We start from the raw sequence: 18,795 nt of genomic DNA on the forward strand, positions 1-18,795 counted from the left end.
CACAGTTGGCGGGGGGGGGTTTCCGTGGGTTGGCCAAGGGTGCCAACTGAGACGTGACGGCCATGCTGAAGAAGTTGTGGTCAGTAGGCAACACAGGATGTTACAGCTGGTGGTAGGGTCCATCGCAGAGTCGACACAGAGAACTTACAGTCAGGTTTGGGTAGAATTTCTGGTGTCAGGAGAGCAGGGCAGGGAGGAGGGTTGTTTGCTGGCTGAGGATGTGATTCAACTCATGCTGGAATTAATTGAGAAGGGTTTATCATGGGTTACTATTACTGGGAAGTTTGGGGAGTTGCTTTTTTGGGCAATTTTTTGTGGGACTATGCTCCCTCAGTGACAGGATTGGGGCACATATTGCTAGAGGGGTGGGCACGAGAACAGGGTTGCTTGGGAGGTCCAGGAAACTGCTAACTTGGATTTTGTTCAGTAAGGTTTTGCCAGGGTTGCCGGGGTGCTTTTCACCTGTGATAAGGTTGATGTGGCCAGAACCTGCAGGAAATTTCACAGTGAATGGGGTCTAACAAGGGCCTCCATTAGAAGTGAACAGTAATCAGATTTCTTGACTGTTCAAGTCTAGGTTTCCACAACTCTAATAAAGGTGACAAAAATACGTTTTGATGAATGGTGGAGCACCGTCAGCTTGACTATCAGAAAAGGATTTTTGACAATGATGCAATTGGTCGACATGGTGTAGGAAGAGTTTCCTAGTTTAGGGGGTCCATTATTATACTATTCCCACTGGCACATTTCCTGCCTGTTTCAATATGAAAAATGAGCAGCCCTCTATAGAAAATTGCACAATTGTATGTCATGCACTGGGAAGAAGCTCTCATCTGCATCTGAGACATTAATTTAGTTTTTCCTCCAAAAACACATACCCCTTCTTTGAGGGTATGTAGTAATAGATCCACCATGGCATGGTGGACACACTCACAATGGGGTGAGATCCACTTTGGGGGAATAGCCTGTTGACACAGTGACCAACTTTAGAATTAGATCTGGAAGGCCACACAAGCCATAAAGCATCTTACCCACATTAGTCTAAATGAGGCCCTAGGTGATGAACACACTTTTCCAAAACTGTATTCCAGTTTTTCTTCACAGAGGACATGGAAAGTTCAGCTTTTGTATATGCATATAGATGCTGTTGACTAATCAAGCAAACATTTATCCTCCACACATCCCAAGGCAAGTCCCTTAATATGCCCAGAATTTATATAATAAATGACACATTATTTTTACCTTTGTCTTCTATTACTCTAGTTACATTATCAATCATTTTGTACTTATGAGTATTAATCTACAATTTAACAACCTTAAAATGTTTATTAACAATGGTGTTAAATCATTGGAATTCTACTGTGGAAGATGTTGGTAGCTACACATCTCTTCCGTTTAGTTCCTTACCTTAAACCCATATTACTCAAGCACATCACTGTCACTTACTTAGACATACGCAGTTCAGAATAATCCCAGACAATGCCATTCCAGTTAGAAAGCGGAAGATGCAATAGGAGATGTAATTTGGAGAGAAAGCAGCACTAGACCCGGCCACCGCCATTTGCAAGTAGGACCAGATGAGAAGAGCACGCCGCCCATATCTGTAGAGGCAATGAACACAAAAAAAGTGTTTGTGGACAGCGGACCATGATGCGCTAGGCCTTTTGGGATCTGTGTGGAATGCTGTATTTATAGGTGCAATAGTATTCTTCTGGTTTAGATATGGGTGATCCTATCTCTGTTCATGTGCTTATGAACTTCTGCAGCAACATTTTATAATCTTCTGAAGCACCACATTCAGATAACACCTCTCAATAGAGAAGATGTGATCTAATGGGTACATTGTTGACTATGAAACAAAAATCCTGAATTCACATCCCTGCTTCTCCTTTTTACAACTCTGAGTGAACTTGAGCATTTAACCTAGGTGTACCACAATTCTCTTACATAATAAAATAGGAAGCAACAAACAAGCATTAAGTGCCTTACAGAAAACTGGAAATGTACACTTCTACTATACATTTACATTGAGACAAATTAGTTTGTGGTGCTCTGGGTTTAACCAATGTAGCTCTGTAGGGGGTCTGTAGTTTGAAATAATGCTCACAAATCGCTAGGTTTTGTGAACACTTAACAGGTATTGTAACACAGGCAGGTCACATGTAGGGGTTCGCAAAGGTATGTAGTCTCTTGACATAAAGTCCACCATCATTAAGTCTCAGCTCTAGACAGCACGCATGTGCTGTCTCAAACTGAGACATGCTGTATCTACTTTGTGGGCTACAGCCCGCCCATTGGCTTGTCATTTGCTGGCTCCCACATCGCTCCATTATACCTTCTCCTCATTTGTGAATGACTTGCATGCATCAATCCGCTTCCCATCTCAAGGCCTCCCCAAGAGCTGAGACTAAGTGCTACCATTTATGCATATCAGCCATTTTGGGAAATGTTTGGGCACTACTGTTATCTTTCTCTAACAGCCCTTTTCATGAGCACATATGTTTTCACACTTGCTGTTTACTGTTCTTGTATGTTTGCACGTGCTGCTAATGCACATAAAACAACCGTTGTCTTATCACCAAAATGTCAGCTCCTGCCAGGTTGGTAGTCTTTCACAAGAAGTATTTGTTGTTTCAGAGTGCGAGAACTCCAGAACGCTTTCTCCTGCCAGGTGGCCGGTGTCTCTCTTTCAGGCCTCGCATGCAATAACCATCCTGTTCACCTCCTCACCTTGGTTTAAGTCCTGCCCCTTGACAGCTTCTGCGAAAACGATCACAATCAAACAGCAGCACCCTGTATATCCAAAGGCTAAAATAACTCAGTCTCTTTGCTTACAGAACCAGCAGTACTTCACACACTTCAGGGTCTGCTCGCCATGATAATGCGTGCCTCCCAGACAGTCTTTGGCCCAACTGTTATTCAGGTAAAAACAAGTTATAAAAACAAAAGAAGTACAAAAAAATAGACTGTTATATACTTGAAAGCATAATAAGCTTAAATTAAAACCAATTAACAAATCTGTTTCTTCTGCGGCCGCACAGCTGTACTCCTTATGTAGGCCCCTTCCTGATGGCATCAACTACACCCCCACCAATATGGTGTCTTAGTTGGCCCGATGAGGTGGGGAAAAAATGCCTGCAAGTATCAGCACAGCTTTAATCCCAGTCATACAACTAATAATACGCCTTTCTCAGAAAAGGAAGATATCCAGGTGATGCCTGATTGACTCCCTCTCTTTGAGTCATCCTTACCTTCGACACAACGAAATAAGGTACCCTATCAATACTCATGGCTTTGGCTCACATTATCCTTGACCTGTTTTAGTCTTCTGAGAGAGTGACAGTAGCCTTTATAAGAATAAGAGTCCCTTTTCGACCAGTAATCACTACTTCTTGCAAGAACAGCCTCAAACTCCTCGTGCCATGCACCATCCTATACAGAAGGATTCATATTGCCAAAGATGATTCCTTTCACATAAGGTTTACGGCTTTTATTGCTTGAGAGCATTTCTAAAATTTTGCATTGTTGAGCCCTATATGCAAATCATTGTATTGGGTGGTGGTTTTAATATTAATTAAATTGCCAACTATTAGTTGTTGTGAATTCTTATTTTGTCGTGTTTCTTTCCTCTTTAAGGTTACAACACAGCCCATTCCAAGACGGATGCGTGCAAAGTACACACTTTCTAAAGTCTCCCTCATGCCTGCTTGCCCATTTCCCTTTGAAGTATCTTTTCTATTTCAACTTGGGACCAAGCTTTCTTTCTGTGGCAGTACATTCACCTCACATGCCTAACACCCAAGCTCTTACCACCATTTTCGCATCACAAACATCAGGAAAAAGAAAAAAAAAACATTGTCAAAGCCAATAAGTTTTGGCAATCTGAGAGCTATAGACATTGGCAATGTTAATGCATTTCTGTAAATTAATAAAAATAGCCCCAGAGCGATACACCAATACATTTACATTGCCAAAGTCTATCCCTCTTGGTTTGCTGAGACCTATTGACTTTGCCAATGCTTGCTTTAGGTCTCATAAAGCCATTGCCGGGCCTTTTGAGTCCAATTAACCCAGACTGAGCTTTGGTCCACCTCCTTGAAAACGGTAGCTTGCTTGCTTCAGCCCCTAACCCGTTCATTTGACTCATTGTTATTCCCTTTGGCACAGCACACAAGGGTATTTTAATTTCAACATCTTGCTGCATAATGTTTGGCTGTACCCTTGATCATATTCCAGTGCTTCTGCTGGAATGTATGAAGGTCCATTTTACATGTCAAAAGTACACTCAATCACTACACTTTAGTGTTACAAACATTTTTCTCATCATTTAGAAAGCACTCGAATGTGAGACTGAATATACATTGCCTAGCTTTAGTAACAGAGAGTTTCAATATTGTTAAGGACACAGAGGCAAGGATTATAGTTTCCTTCTTCTCCTTTATTCAAATAGCAGCCATGTCAAAACATCAATAACAACCACAACTCCCATGAACATCAGTGAAAAAGTAATCAAAAGTTCATCACCCAAGCAACCAATCAGAGTGCTCCATAGTCCATTATAGGTCACCGTTAGCACCTTCCCTTCCTCTTTCTTCAAACAACGAGCAGCTGGAAGCCAAACCTTATTCCTATTTGCCCTTATCATTTCCTATGAGGTAACCAAAATCACAACATTACAGACATTTGCTTGTAAGAAGCATGCCCATAAACATTTACTTTGGTATGATTTGAAGCATCCTTTAATCGGGGAGGCAGGGCAGAGGGGGTATTGTTGATCCATGAGCCCGGGTGGGATAATCCTCGCCTCCATGTTCTTAATAGAATTGAAACTTTACATTTCGAAAGCTTGAAGATTTTAGATTCTGTGTCAGGATCAGAGGCGTGGATTGTGCTTGTTCAAAGAGATGCCATAGAATGAAGTGGTTTAAGGTGAAAACTCTTAAAGACAGAGTCTGAAGACCAATCCCCTGCATTCATGATATCTTCCAACCAAGCTCCCAATGAAAAAACCTTTGGAGACCATAGCTCCTCTGGTGGAATGAGCTCCAAACTATTGGGTATCGATGTCAGCCTCTTGCATCGCCCACTTCATCCCCCTGGCTATGGTAGGAGAAGAGACAGCTTTGTGAAGTTCAGTAAGGGCACTGAAGAGCTACCATTCCCCAGGGGCATGGAACCCCTCCATCAGAGATTCTTAGGTCTTCAAACATTTAACCCAACATAATTTTGAGAAATCTGGAAAGGCCGGATATGAAATTATTTTGGAATCCATTTTGGTCCTCCTAGTAACTTAAAAGGTCACTCCTTCTGGAGTAAAATCTTTGCCAGTAAAGTCCAACGCTCTGATATCAGGGACAGTGCAAGAGAGCAAACATAAAAGAGATACTAACCTGGCTGATAACTGCTTCCAAGAAAAGAGTTGGTTGCTCAGCCAGGAGATGAAAAGATTAAGCAAAATGTTCACATCCCAAAGGGATGAGTAACGTGGAGTCGGGGTGTACAAAGACAAACCTCCCTAAGGACTTTTCAGGTCAACGAGTGTTCCCCAATCGGGTGACCATCGATCGGGGCATAAGGTGAAGATAACACTGAGCGAAAGAAATGCATCGTTCTATAAACCATACCTTCAGCAATTAGGGAGGCTAGGAAGTTCAGAATGTGGACAATGGAAGCCCCCACGAGATCCGAGTTTCGTTGACAACACCAACCCATCCATCGGGCCAGGCTGATCGATATTTGTTATTTTTTAACTGTGCTACTTGCCTATGCCTTGGAGAGAAGGTCCACAGCCTGCAGCAAAAGGCCTGGAAATTGCCAGCGTCCCCGGTAATCCTCCATCTCATGAGGTGCAGGGAACCCTCCAGGACTAGATGATGGGGATTGGAGGACAGATCCCCGAGAAGATTAGGAAACAGGGGTAGACAGATTGGGAAATCCCAGGAAAGTTCCATCAGAACTGGAAACCACATTAGCGATCTCCAAAGAGGGGTGATCACTACAACCCCCCGTTGGCACCTGAGTTGACAGCCTCATGATCATTGTGAAGTGGGAAAGGAGTAACCTTTCTCCTTCTCTCACTTCTGCCAAACGCGTCCCTTGCTAGGGCCAAAGGATCCAATCTCCACCTGAAATATCTGTTCAGTTGATTGTCTAGATGAGATGCAAAATGATCGACCGAGAAGGGGCCCCATCAATAATTCAATGGCTGAAAGATCACGTGGTCAATTTCTCATAAACTGAGATACCTCAGATACCTGGACTGCCAATTCGCCACTAGATTGTCTGAGCCTGGCAGATTCTCAGCTGTGACCGAAACTCTTTTATTTAGGCAGTATTCCCAAAAGCTCCTGGACAGATCCTCCAGCATCTAAAACACGTCCCCCCAGGTGATTGATGTAGCAGACTGCCGCTACATTTGTCCATCTTGAGGAGGACAGAGCATTGGACCCAATTCTTCACCCAACATTTGACAGCAATTCGAAACAACTGATGCGAAGAGAACTCTCTTGTTCTGACCATTTTCTACCTGTGGACAAGCCCCCACAGCAAGCGCACTAGCCTACTCCACTGGCATCTCACTCTATAATCAGGTCCTTTTGGGATCCGATGATGGCATGACCATTACAAGCCTCCATGTTCGCTAGCCAAGAGCAAATTTCTGCCCATGCCTTTTCGGAAAGAGGGATGGATTGAGATTAGGTGGGACCTTTCCGCAGGTGGGATATTTTATGGCGTTGAAGGGCACGGCAGTTCAGAGGCCCTGAGAAAAATCACTCGGATAGAGAATGAGAGAATACCAACCACTTGAGCAATATGCTGGAGAGTAGTTACCTGATTGGCTAGGACTTGAGTAAGCTCATGTAGTATCTTGGACATCTTCCTGTAGGAGAGACTGAGGGTGGCTTGAAGTGAGTCGACTACAAAGCCCGAAAACACAAGGGACTGTGTCAGTACTAGCACTGACTTCTGATCATTTATGAGAAACCCTAAGTTCTGGAAGAGGGAGACTGTCCAGTGAAGATGGAAGCTCAGGTTCTATTGGTTTTGGTTCATCAACAGGTAGACAATGAGACAGATGCCCATGACCACCAGTTGGAAAAGTTTGGTAAAACAACCACGTTGCCAAAGACAGCCCGAAGAGAAGGGTTGCAAGCTCACAGGTGACACCGTGCCATTGAAACTGGAGGAAGTGGCAATAAGGGGGAAATATAGTGACTGTAAGATAGACGTCCTTCAGATCTAACTGCAGCAGCCAGTTATTGGGAAAGAGCAGATCGCGGAGAAAGTGAATGCCATCCATTTTAAAATGACGGTAAACCACCCATTTTTTGAACTTCCTGAGGTTGATGACTAGGCACTTTCCACCATCCTGTTTGTCCACCAAAAACTAGTTATGGAGGCACCTCCCAGGGATGAGGGGTTGTATGGATGATGGCCCCTTTCTACAGCAGCTCCTGAAGCTCAGCTTTAACTAAAGAGGTTACGTCTTTGAAAAACCAAAGCTGGGGAGGAGCCCTGTCATGGACCGAGCAGCCACAAAATTCCAGCTGATACCCCTGCACTGTTTGCAAAAGCCAAGCAGCTGACGTTAGGGACTGCCAATTGTGGAGGTTCTGCACAAGTCTGCCCCAAACCAAGGAAAATGGGGATTACATGCACCGTGAGAGATTCCTTGCTGATGTCTACCTCTGGAACACCAAGAGGGGATCTGCTGCTGCCTGCGACCAGCTGAGCATCCCCTTCCATGGCCACCACAGAGAAAACCCTGAGAGGGGTGAAATCTTCTAAATTGAGGGCTGGGCCTTGTCTAGAGATGTGAACGTGGCAACAAACCAGCTGAGTTCCTCAAAAGGTCCCCCTGAGCTACTGGGCCCCCCTCAGAGGTGGCCATGTCCCTCACCTTAGTGTCACGTTGAATTAAAAGGGAACATCTCCACTCTGTGGATATGGTGAAGTTGGTATTGTCAAGAAAATGTATAGCCCTCTGCGCCCATCCCAAGAGGAGTTCGGGGGAAATCAAGGAACCCGAAGCCTTGGCGTTCTCCTCCATATCCATAATCTTAGTTAACGGACCTGCCAGGTCTAGCAGTTTGTCCTGGCAGGAACACCAGAATCAGGTGATTCCTTTTTTTAGGATCACTTATATATTTTGAAAGAAAGGTTACCATGCGTGGATCACTGTCGGGGTAAGGGTGTCCTTATCAGCCAACAATGGTCGAGGGCACTCCTACCTGATGTGGTTATGTACCTCTTTTTCAAGAGGTTTTTTGTCAAACTTTCAGCCATGTAGGTGGCCACCTTGTCAGCTGGGATCTAATCAGACAAACATGGGTAGAGGAACTGATCAGTGTCCAGCATATAGGATTCATTAAGGGGGTCATTCTGACCTCGGCGGTAAAAGGCGCTTACCGCCGGTCAGAAGACCGCCATAACACCGCCGCGGCCACGGTAAACCGCCACGGTCATTCTGACCCGCAACTTGCAAACCGCCAAAAACCGGACATCCACAAAAGTCCGGCACACCAAAGGTCAGCGAAAAAATGGCGATGACCAAACCTCCACCGTCACGCCAACAGAAATACGCCCATACCATTCCGACCCACAAATCCACGCGGCGCTCTTTCAAACGCGGTATTCCATTGGCGGTACACACCGCCGCGGTCAAAATACACACACACATAGAAAACTCAGCCACATTGGTCAGTTTGAAACACACACACCTGATACACATACTAACACCACTCCCACACACCCAACACAATATAAAACACACACCCACATCACCCACAAACCCCTACGACCCGAAATTATTGACGAAGGCTAGAGAGAGAGCACAGAATAGACAATCCCACAACACAGAGGCACACAACACCATCACCCACACAGAATCCACGCACCAAACACCACACACCACCACACGCACCACACTCATCACCACAAACGCCACCCCACACCTCATCCACACCACCCCATGGCACCCCAAAGACACCCCAGGTTCACTGACGCAGAACTCAGGGTCATGGTGGAGGAAATAGTCCGTGTAGAGCCCCAGCTCTTCGGGGCACAGGTGCAGCACACCACAATTGCCAGGAAGATGGAGCTATGGCAAAGGATAGTGGACAGGGTCAACGCGGTGGGACAGCATCCACGCAATCGGGATGACATAAGGAAGCGCTGGAACGACCTACGGGGGAAGGTGCGTTCCATGGTATCAAGGCACAACATTGCGGTGCAGAAGACTGGCGGCGGACCCCCACCTACTCCCCCAGAATTTACAGCATGGGAGGAGGAAGTCTTGCACATCCTGCATCCTGAGTGCCTCGCAGGAGTAGGCGGAGGAATGGACTCTGGTAAGTCAAATCTTCACTACTGCTTCCCACCCCCACCCCACCTGCATGCCAAATCATACCCCCACCCTCACCCCCACCCCCATCACACCAACTCCTTGCAAATGGCTCACCATCACAACCCAGCCATCCCAACACCAAGCCCTGCATGCGACCACAAAGCATGGACACCCATCACCAAAGCATGCCCACTGCACACACACATCACCCCCACAAGCCACCCTCACAAAAGCCCCCACAAGGGAATGCCTACACTTGGGTACACGGACACCCACCCATCACACGAAATGCCACACACAGAAGAAATAACCATACCTTTATACCCCTGCAGGACCGGAACGCCACCACACCGCCACGGAGGGTCCAGAGATGTCCATCCCACCCCCAGAAGAGGCCCCCAGCGATGACAGCAGCTCTGTCTCCCTGGACCCAGATGACCAGCCCGGCCCATCAGGGACCTCTGGACAGTCGGTTCCCCACAGACAGCCACAGGCTACACCAGACCCAACCCCCTCTGGGAACACCAGCACAGCTCCCACCCAGCGGGCCCATGCCTCTGTCTCCAGGACACGTCAATCAGCGGTGTGTCCACCACTACAGGGCACCCAGGTTGACCCACCACCCCAACAACAACAGGGACCTGGGGGCAGTGGTAGTGGGCACACCGTCCAGGGGACAGAGGCCCAGGAACACAGGGGAACTGGGAGGGCTGCTGTGCGACAGGGGGGGGGACAGGCCCAGGGAACCGACTCTCAAAGAGGCCCTCTCCTCCATCATGGGAGCTTACCACCACTCTAAGGAGACGATGGCGACGGTACTGGCCAGGTTCCAGGAGATCCAGGCACTGCAGGAGGAACGGTACATGGGGTTCAGAGAGGAACTGAGGAATATCGGTTCCGCAATGGGGACCATCGTCGTGGCCCTTAACCAGATAGTCACCACATTGCGGGACCATGTGGCACCCCAAAGGGCCCCTGTCACTAGCCCAGGCCAGGAACAGCCTACCACCTCTGCCGGCGCTAGTGGACAGGAGGCCCCCACACAACAACAGGCCACCAGAACCCCACCTCCTGCAGAAGAAGAACCACCCCGCAAGCGGAACCTGAGATCTCACAAGAAGACAGAGTAGGATTGCACGACCCCCGCCAGCATAAGATACCCCCTGATGTCATCCCACTGTCCCACATTGTCACCCTGTCCAACCTTGAACTGCCCCTGCTCCATCCTTCCACAGGCATATGGACAATGCACCTGTGCGACTGAGAACTGGACTCTGCCATGAACATTACTCCACCCCCACCCATCACCGTTTTACAATCATGTACCTATATGTAGCACTTAAAATAAATCACTTATTGCACTTAAAATAACAGGAGTCTGCTTGTATTCTTAACAAATGTATCACACATAACGGTGCAATAATGTCCAGTTACTTTGTGATGACAACATACCAATTTCAATAAGCTTTAGTCCATGGGCAAACAAAGCAGAAGTCACGCAGTGGGTCATACAGCTCTGAAAAGGGAAGGGAAAGTCACAAATCAGTTAACAGGAACTGGGGGGAAACACAGACAGTGGAGACACATGAGCCCTTAAGTAAATGTAAAATGGCGTGGGTGATTCTTACCTGTGTGCTACTGAAAATATTGTCGTATGACTGTATCCCTGTTGTCCGTGTCGTCCCCGTCGTCTTCCTCCTCTTCACTGTCCACAGGCTCCACAGCTGCTACAACACCACCATCTGGACCATCCTCCTGCAGAAAAGGCACCTGGCGTCGCAAAGCAAGATTGTGAAGCATACAGCAGGCCACGATGATATGGCACACCTTCTTTGGTGAGTACATTAGGGATCCCCCTGTCATATGCAGGCACCTAAACCTGGCCTTCAGGACCCCGAAGGTCCTTTCTATGATCCTCCTAGTTCACCCATGGGCCTCATTGTACCGTTCCTCTGCCCTGGTCCGGGGATTCCTCACTGGGGTCAGTAGCCACGACAGGTTGGGGTAACCAGAGTCACCAATTAGCCACACACGGTGTCTCTGTAGCTGTTCCATCACATAAGGGATGCTGCTATTTCGCATGACATACGCGTCATGCACTGACCCAGGGAACTTGGCATTTACATGGGAGATGTACTGGTCAGCCAAGCAGACCACCTGGACATTCATCGAATGATAACTTTTTCTGTTTCTGTACACCTGCTCACTTTCTTTGGGGGGAACCAAAGCCACATGGGTCCCATCAATGGCACCAATGATGTTGGGAATATGTCCAAGGGCATAGAAATCACCCTTCACTGTAGCCAAATCGCCCTCCTCAGGGAAAATAATGTAGCTCTGCATGTATTTCATAAGGGCAGACAACACTCTGGACAAAACCTTAGAAAACATAGGCTGAGACATCCCAGATGATATGGCCACTGGTGTCTGAAAAGACCCACTTGCCAAAAAATGGAGTACTGACAGAACCTGCACCAGAGGGGGAATCCCTGTGGGTTGGCGGATGGGGGACATCAGGTCTGGCTCCAGCTGGGCACATAGTTCATGTATAGTTGCTCTGTCAAGCCTGTATGTAAGTATGATATGTCGTTCTTCCATTGTCGACAGGTCCACCAGCGGTCGGTACACGGGAGGATTCATCCTTCTCCTCGCAATTCCCAGCGGACGGTGCCTAGGAAGGACAACATGGAGCACAGAGTAAAGCAACCCACAGGTTCGTTCACACAGCTTGCACAGTACACAAATCGCTATGCATTGAAAGGCTTGTATGAGTGGCAATGCAAGGCCTAGGCCTGTGTGACGCAGTAGAAATTCCGCCATGTGGGCCCTTGAAATGGTGGCTGCCTGACCTGTGAAGTGTGACAGTGGGATGTGAGGTCAATGTGCTGGCGTGGCACACCGTGGCGGTAGGCGGTCGAAGACCGCGGTGCTAAGCCGCATTGGTTAACATTGCACCCTATGGGTTTCAGTAGCCAATGAGGATGTGCGCCAGCGGTCGCGGTACGCACCGCCGTGGGCGTGACCTCCATTTTCAATCTGATTAATCACTCGAGACCTGATCATCCACAGGAGAAGACCGATACTGCAAGTGCTGCTGTGACCTCGGTCTGGGAGATACAATGGCTGCTGCGACTGGGGAAAGGGCCCCTGCCTTCACTTCTGAAGAATTGGAGAAACTTGTTGATGGGGTCCTCCCCCAGTATGCGCTACTCTACGGTCCTCCAGACCAACAGGTTAGTACACAGGGTGCACGTTGAATGGGCTATGCCTGTGTTGAGTGGGGTGTATGTGAGATGGTGGGGAGGGGAGCGAATGAGGAGTGCAACGCACGAAAGATGAGAGCATGTGCCACATGGCAAGGTTGGGGAGGGGGGGGCCACTCACATTGACCAGGCAGAAAAGTGATGATATTTCCTTTACCACCCTGTACATGTCACATAGGTCAGCGCCCATCAGAAGATCGACATTTGGCGTGCCATCGCCAAGGACGTCCGGGCCCTGGGGGTCCACAACAGACGGTGCACCCACTGCCGAAAGAGGTGGGAGGACATCCGCCGCGGGACCAGAGTCTCTGCTGGGGATGGCCTCCCAACGTAGGAGGGGTGCCAGCCGCCAATGGACCCCCCTGATGTCCCGGATCCTGGCGGTGGCCTACCCCGATTTGGATGGGCGCGTGAGGACATCACAGCAGAAACAAGGGGGTGAGTATCAGCACATTCTGCTATCTTTGCGCGCAGTGAAGGTGTCTGGATGGGGGAGGAGGGCTGTGGCTATCTCTAGGCCAGGGCGCATTCTGTAGGCTAGGCCCCTCCGTTAGGCATGGCCCTGTGCCCCCGCCCCCCACCTCTGTAGGGTGCCAAGTACAGCTATCCATGGTCCGGCCTCACCCATGTGTGCATTTGTCGTCCATAGACCTGTAGGCCTAGTCACAATAACTGAGTAGTGTACCCCGATTGCGCGGCCTAGTGCAGGGGGCTTCTGTGTCTGTCCTCTCCGACAACGGTGTTGCCAATGCATGCACTCAACCTGTCTTCATTTCTCCCCCCCCCCCATTTTCTTTGTCTTCCTATTCATGTGTGCAATAGCATCATCAGGCGGAGGAGAAGTGGCATCAGCGCACGAGGGAGCTGCATCTCACATGGCCCCGGAGGGCCATGCAACAGACTCCGAGTACACCAGTGAGACGGAGGGCGAGTGGAGCTCCACGACGGGGACCCGTCAAGACGTCAGCGACACCGACACGTCCTCGGAAGGGAGCTCCCTTGCGGTGGCGGCAACATCCGTGCCCACCGCCACAACAGGTACAGCCGCCACCCAGGGCACCAGCCCCGCCCTCCCAGCAGCCCCTCCGCGTTCGCCCCGTGCCCGCTCGGCCAGGAAGACGGGCATTTCCTTCGCCCCAGGCACCTCAGGCCCTGCCCCAGTTACCCCTGCTGCCCTCAGTGAGGAGGTCATTGACCTCCTGCGGACGCTCATTGTTGGGCAGTCTACCCTTTTGAATGCCATCCAGGGTGTAGAAAGGGAGGTGCATCGGAGCAATGCATACCTGGAGGGTCAGGCTGCCCATCAGCGATCGTTCAACGCTCTGGCCTCAGCACTGACGGCAGCCATTGTCCCTGTCTCCACCCTCCCTCTTCTGACTCCCTCCACCCAGTCCCAGTCTCCTGTTCCTCTGCCTATCCCATCCACACCATCAGACCAGCCTGCACACACCTCTACACCCAAGGGCAGCTCATCCAGACATAAGCACCACAGATCCCACAAGCATTCACCCAAGCAACATCCAGATGCAGACATGCCAACAGTCACTACCACCTCTGTGTCCCCCACTTCCTCATCTCCCTCCTCCCTCCCTGTGACGTCTCCACTCACACCTGCATGCACACCACCATCGGCCAGTACTTCCATCACCAGCACACCCTCCATTACAGTCCGCACACGTGCAGTCACCACCCCACTGCCATTTACACGTCCCCTGTGTCCTCTCCCAGTGTGTCTGTCACCCCCTCTTCCAAACCACACAAACGAAGGCAGCCACCCACCCAACAGCCATCCACCTCACGACAGCCTCCGTCACAAGCACCTGCACCCAAAGACAGCACACTTGACTCTCCTACAACCACATCCTCTTCCTCCACTCCCATACCCACTACACCTACCCGTCCCTGCCCTTCCCAAGTGCTTTTCCTTTCCAACCTTGAGCTCGTTCCAATCACTGACCCATCCCCTCCATCTGGTAAGAGTCAAAAAAGCACCTCAGCCACCACCAGCCCTGCATCTACTATGACCATAGTGCAGGGCTATTGGAGTCCACCAGCTCCTAGGGCAGGAACATCGGCCAGCAGCAAGGGGACAGCCAGCCCACCCCCTGGGAAGAGGACAAAAAAAACTAAGGGCCGGCGCGACAAGCCTGAGACAGCTGCCACCAAGGACAGTAGCCTTGCCCCGGCACCTGCCACATCATCAAAGGGAGGCAAGGGCCACAGAGCTTCAGCGAAGGAGGGCAAGGGCAGCAGGGCGGAGAAGTCAGGCAGCAGGCGAGCTGCCCAGGAGGGCCCAACCAGCCCCATTCCGGTTGTGACAGACGACACCCACGGGCCCAGGACTCCATCACAGGAGGGCCCTGCGACCGCAAGGTCGGATGGCAACTGAGCGGGAAGTCTTGGCCAGGTCTGGCTCCCTAGAAACACAGGACAAGCACCGCTGAACAGGGGCCTGCTGTGAGAAGAACCGCTGAACAGGGGCCCGCCGTGACAAGAAGCGCTGAACAGGGGCCCGCCGTGAGAAGGACCACTGAACAGGGGCCCGCCGTGAGAAGCACCGCTGAACAGGGGCCCACCGTGAGAAGCACCGCTGAACAGGGGCCCGTCGTGAGAAGCACTGCTGAACAGGGCCCCGCCGTGAGAAGCACCGCTGAACAGGGGCCCGCCGTGACAAGAACCGCTGAACAGGGCCCCGCCGTGAGAAGCACCGCTGAACAGGGGTCCGCCGTGAGAAGCACCGCTGAACAGGGGCCCGCCGTGACAAGAACCGCTGAACAGGGCCCCGCCGTGAGAAGCACCGCTGAACAGGGGCCCGCCGTGAGAAGCACCGCTGAACAGGGGCCCGCCGTGAGAAGCACAGCTGAACAGGGGCCCGCCGTGACAAGAACCGCTCCCCTGGGCCCTTCCTGTCAAGCACCGCTCCGCTGGGCCCTTCCTGTCAAGCCCCGCTCCACTGGGCCCTTCCTGTCAAGCACCGCTCCGCTGGGCCCTTCCTGTCAAGGCCCGCTCCGCTGGGCCCTTCCTGTCAAGCACCACTCCGCTGGGCCCTTCCTGTCAAGCCCCGCTCCGCTGGGCCCTTCCTGTCAAGCCCCGCTCCGCTGGGCCCTTCATCTCAAGCACCGCTCCGCTGGGCCCTTCCTGTCAAGGCCCGCTCCGCTGGGCCCTTCATCTCAAGCACCGCTCCGCTGGGCACCGCCGTCTCAAGCACCGCTCCGCTGGGCCCTTCATCTCAAGCACCGCTCCGCTGGGCCCTTCATCTCAAGCCCCGCTCCGCTGGGCCCTTCATATCAAGCACTGCTCCGCTGGGCCCTTCATCTCAAGCACTGCTCCGCTGGGCCCTTCCTGTCAAGGCCCGATCCGCTGGGCCCTTCATCTCAAGCACCGCTCCGCTGGGTACCGCCGTCTCAAGCACCGCTCCGCTGGGCCCTTCATGTCAAGCACCGCTCCGCTGGGCCCTTCATCTCAAGCACCGCTCCGCTGGGCCCTTCCTGTCAAGGCCCGCTCCGCTGGGCCCTTCATCTCAAGCACCGCTCCGCTTGGCACCGCCGTCTCAAGCACCGCTTCGCTGGGCCCTTCCTGTCAAGCACCGCTCCGCTGGGCAACGCCGTCTCAAGCACCGCTGGCCCATTGACAGTGCCGGTTCTGTGTCGAGCAGGGCTTCACGAAGCACTCTGGGCACCATGCCTCCTCCATTAACAGTGCAGTCGGTAATCCATCTGATGGACTGTGGCTTGGCACTTCCCAGGATGGAACAGTGGGCAAGCCACACACCGTAGAGACTTGAGAGACTGTCGCTTTGCACTCCCCAGGATGGCACAGTGGGCAAGCCACCCACTGTAGAGACTTGTGAGACTGTGGCTTTGCACTCCCCAGGATGGGACAGTGGGCATGGAGGCCCCTCGTGGATCTGGCGTCGTGGACTCATGTGGCTGAGGTGCCCCCCCTTCCCTTCCCCCTGAGGTGCCTGTAGTTTTATCATCTGATGCCCCAGCAGTGTTCTCTCCAATGGTATCTGGTCTCCTGTGTGGGCTTTGCCCATGTGTTTGTGCACATTGGCCCACGGACTATGGAACTTTGACAGAATGGGCAGGACTTATTGCCTATGTATATATTTTTAACTATGTTCATTCCTTATTTTGTATCTTTCATATTGCATATTTCCCATAACTTCAATGGAGCTATTTATACATATATTTTATAGATCATTTTAATTGTGTCTTTGCATTATTCCGGTGGGTTTGGGGGGTGTCACTCTGACTTGTTGCTCTGGATTGGGGTGTAGGTATTTGGGGTGGGGGGTGGGTGTATGGCGTATGTGTGTGCCCGTAAGCTTTCCTCCTCCCCCCTCCCCTGTGTCGTAGGTGCAGTACTCACCGTTGCCGTCTGCGCCGGCGTTCGTACTCCTGGTAGATGAGCAGATAGACAATAGCTGGTAGGATGTTTAATTCGGGTTCCATGCTGTCCTCCTTCCTCGTGGAGTGTGTAGAGGTGAGCGTTTTCCCGTTCGTAGTCTGTTTCCGCCGTGTTTTTATCGGCGGGGCTCCCGCCCCGGAAAAGGTGGCAGATTGGTGAGTTGTGATAGGGTGGGCGGTACATTGTCTGCCGCCTGCCTGTTGGCGGTGACCGCCGCGCTGTTTGTCTGTCCCGCCGTGGCGGTCGGAGTGTTAAAGTGGCGGCCTGTGTTGGCGGTTCCCGCCAGGGTCAGAATTCCATTTTTTGGACCGCCTGCCTGTTGGTGGGTTGGCCGCTGCTTTATCACCGACCGCCAGGGTTGGAATGACCCCCTATATGCCAGGAGTGTTGCATCACCAGAAGGGGAAGTGTCTGAATGCAGATGATATGGTCTGGCTGGTTCGAAGACGTATGGGTAATCGTTTACTCCTGGCAACTGGGCAGGGGAAGTGGGCTCTGGTCAGGCAATGGCGGGGGTGGCAGGGGTTAGAAGGGTCTGCGGGCTTGATGGCTGCCTGATCCAGACAGGTGCCTTTAATGCGGCCAAAGGCATCTAGATTGACACCTGTGCGTTTCCTAGAAGGCAGAGGTTTCTTGGTACCACCCGAGCCTGAAGGGGAATAAGCACCTTTGGGTCTGACATCGGGGCAAGGAGGTTAAGGCACTTCGCTTCGAGATTCATAAGCTTACACTCCAGCGGCGCCATAGGTTCCGAGAAACCTTGTGGATGGAAGCATCCATGACGTCACAGAAATGCTCATCCACGGGGAGGTATGTACTGGCCTCCTCCTCAGAGTAGGAGTTGAGTATCTCCTGCATTGCTGAGGCTATATGTATATATATAGGCAAAGCCAAACTAGTGGGTGGGGGCAGATGGCACCAATTCTGCAGGGAATCACTGTTGCCCTCAAATGGTAGGGGTTTACGCACAACCAAAAAAGCATGGAAGACCAACCAATCTGGGTTCAAATAGGAGGCCTGGGTGGTGTTTCCCCAAAACAGCGCTAGCACCCAACCACAAAAGGGTCAAAGACCCTATATACCGACATGAGCCAGGGCGTAGAACAGAATCATCCAAGGTCACTGACCTCTTATACAGACCAGGGCGTCAAACTGCGCATGCATGAAAAATAGCCAGAATTCAAGGCCCTTGCGAGGTACTACAGACCCCTGCCCTGGGCGTATCACTCCAGGCCAGTGCAGCAGTAACGGCAGGCTGAGGGCATCTCTCTGTATGCTGCTCTGACAATTTAAGACAGCTGGCAGAGATGCGGAAGTCATACAATCCAGGAGGAAACCTCGCAGAGACGTGCGGGCACCCCCAAGCAGTCAGAGGACCTCACTCCACAGCCCCGATGTCCCAGAGAGACCAATGCCGCGTACAAGCGAGAGCCCTTCCGCAGGTCCAACCAACACTCCTAAAAGGAGAAAGGTGAACACCACACTAACGGACAGTATAAACCAGCACTTCAGCATATAATATAAAACAAGCACTGCCAAATAATAAGACAAAAGAGAACTTATCTGACAGCTGTGAGGAGCAGCGAAGAAAAAGGAAGAGAGTGTGCTGACTGTCACCTATAATGGACTATAGAGCACTCTGAAAAAATGCATGATCTTGCAACACTTTGTGCATACATCATGAGATCAGGACATCTGATTGCCAGCACTCAAGTTCTCCAGCTATTTCTGCCTTTGTATGTGCCCGCTTCGCTGCTGCAGCAGTTTGAAAAT

The 18,795-nt window shown here is 51.0% G+C and overlaps 1 protein-coding gene across 1 annotated transcript in view; it reads right to left on the reverse strand.

Annotated features, from left to right (window-relative positions):
- The window catches only part of LOC138259999 (solute carrier family 22 member 6-A-like), a 697,494-nt gene that overhangs the window by 489,258 nt on the left and 189,441 nt on the right, over positions 1-18,795 (reverse strand). Inside the window, exon 3 of the mRNA XM_069208045.1 lies at positions 1,447-1,601. Coding sequence (XP_069064146.1) covers positions 1,447-1,601 — 155 coding nt within the window. The remainder of the gene's footprint in view (positions 1-1,446; positions 1,602-18,795) is intronic.

This window comes from Pleurodeles waltl, chromosome 9 (assembly GCF_031143425.1).
Source record: "Pleurodeles waltl isolate 20211129_DDA chromosome 9, aPleWal1.hap1.20221129, whole genome shotgun sequence".
In the NCBI taxonomy this organism is placed as follows: Eukaryota; Metazoa; Chordata; class Amphibia; order Caudata; family Salamandridae; genus Pleurodeles; species Pleurodeles waltl.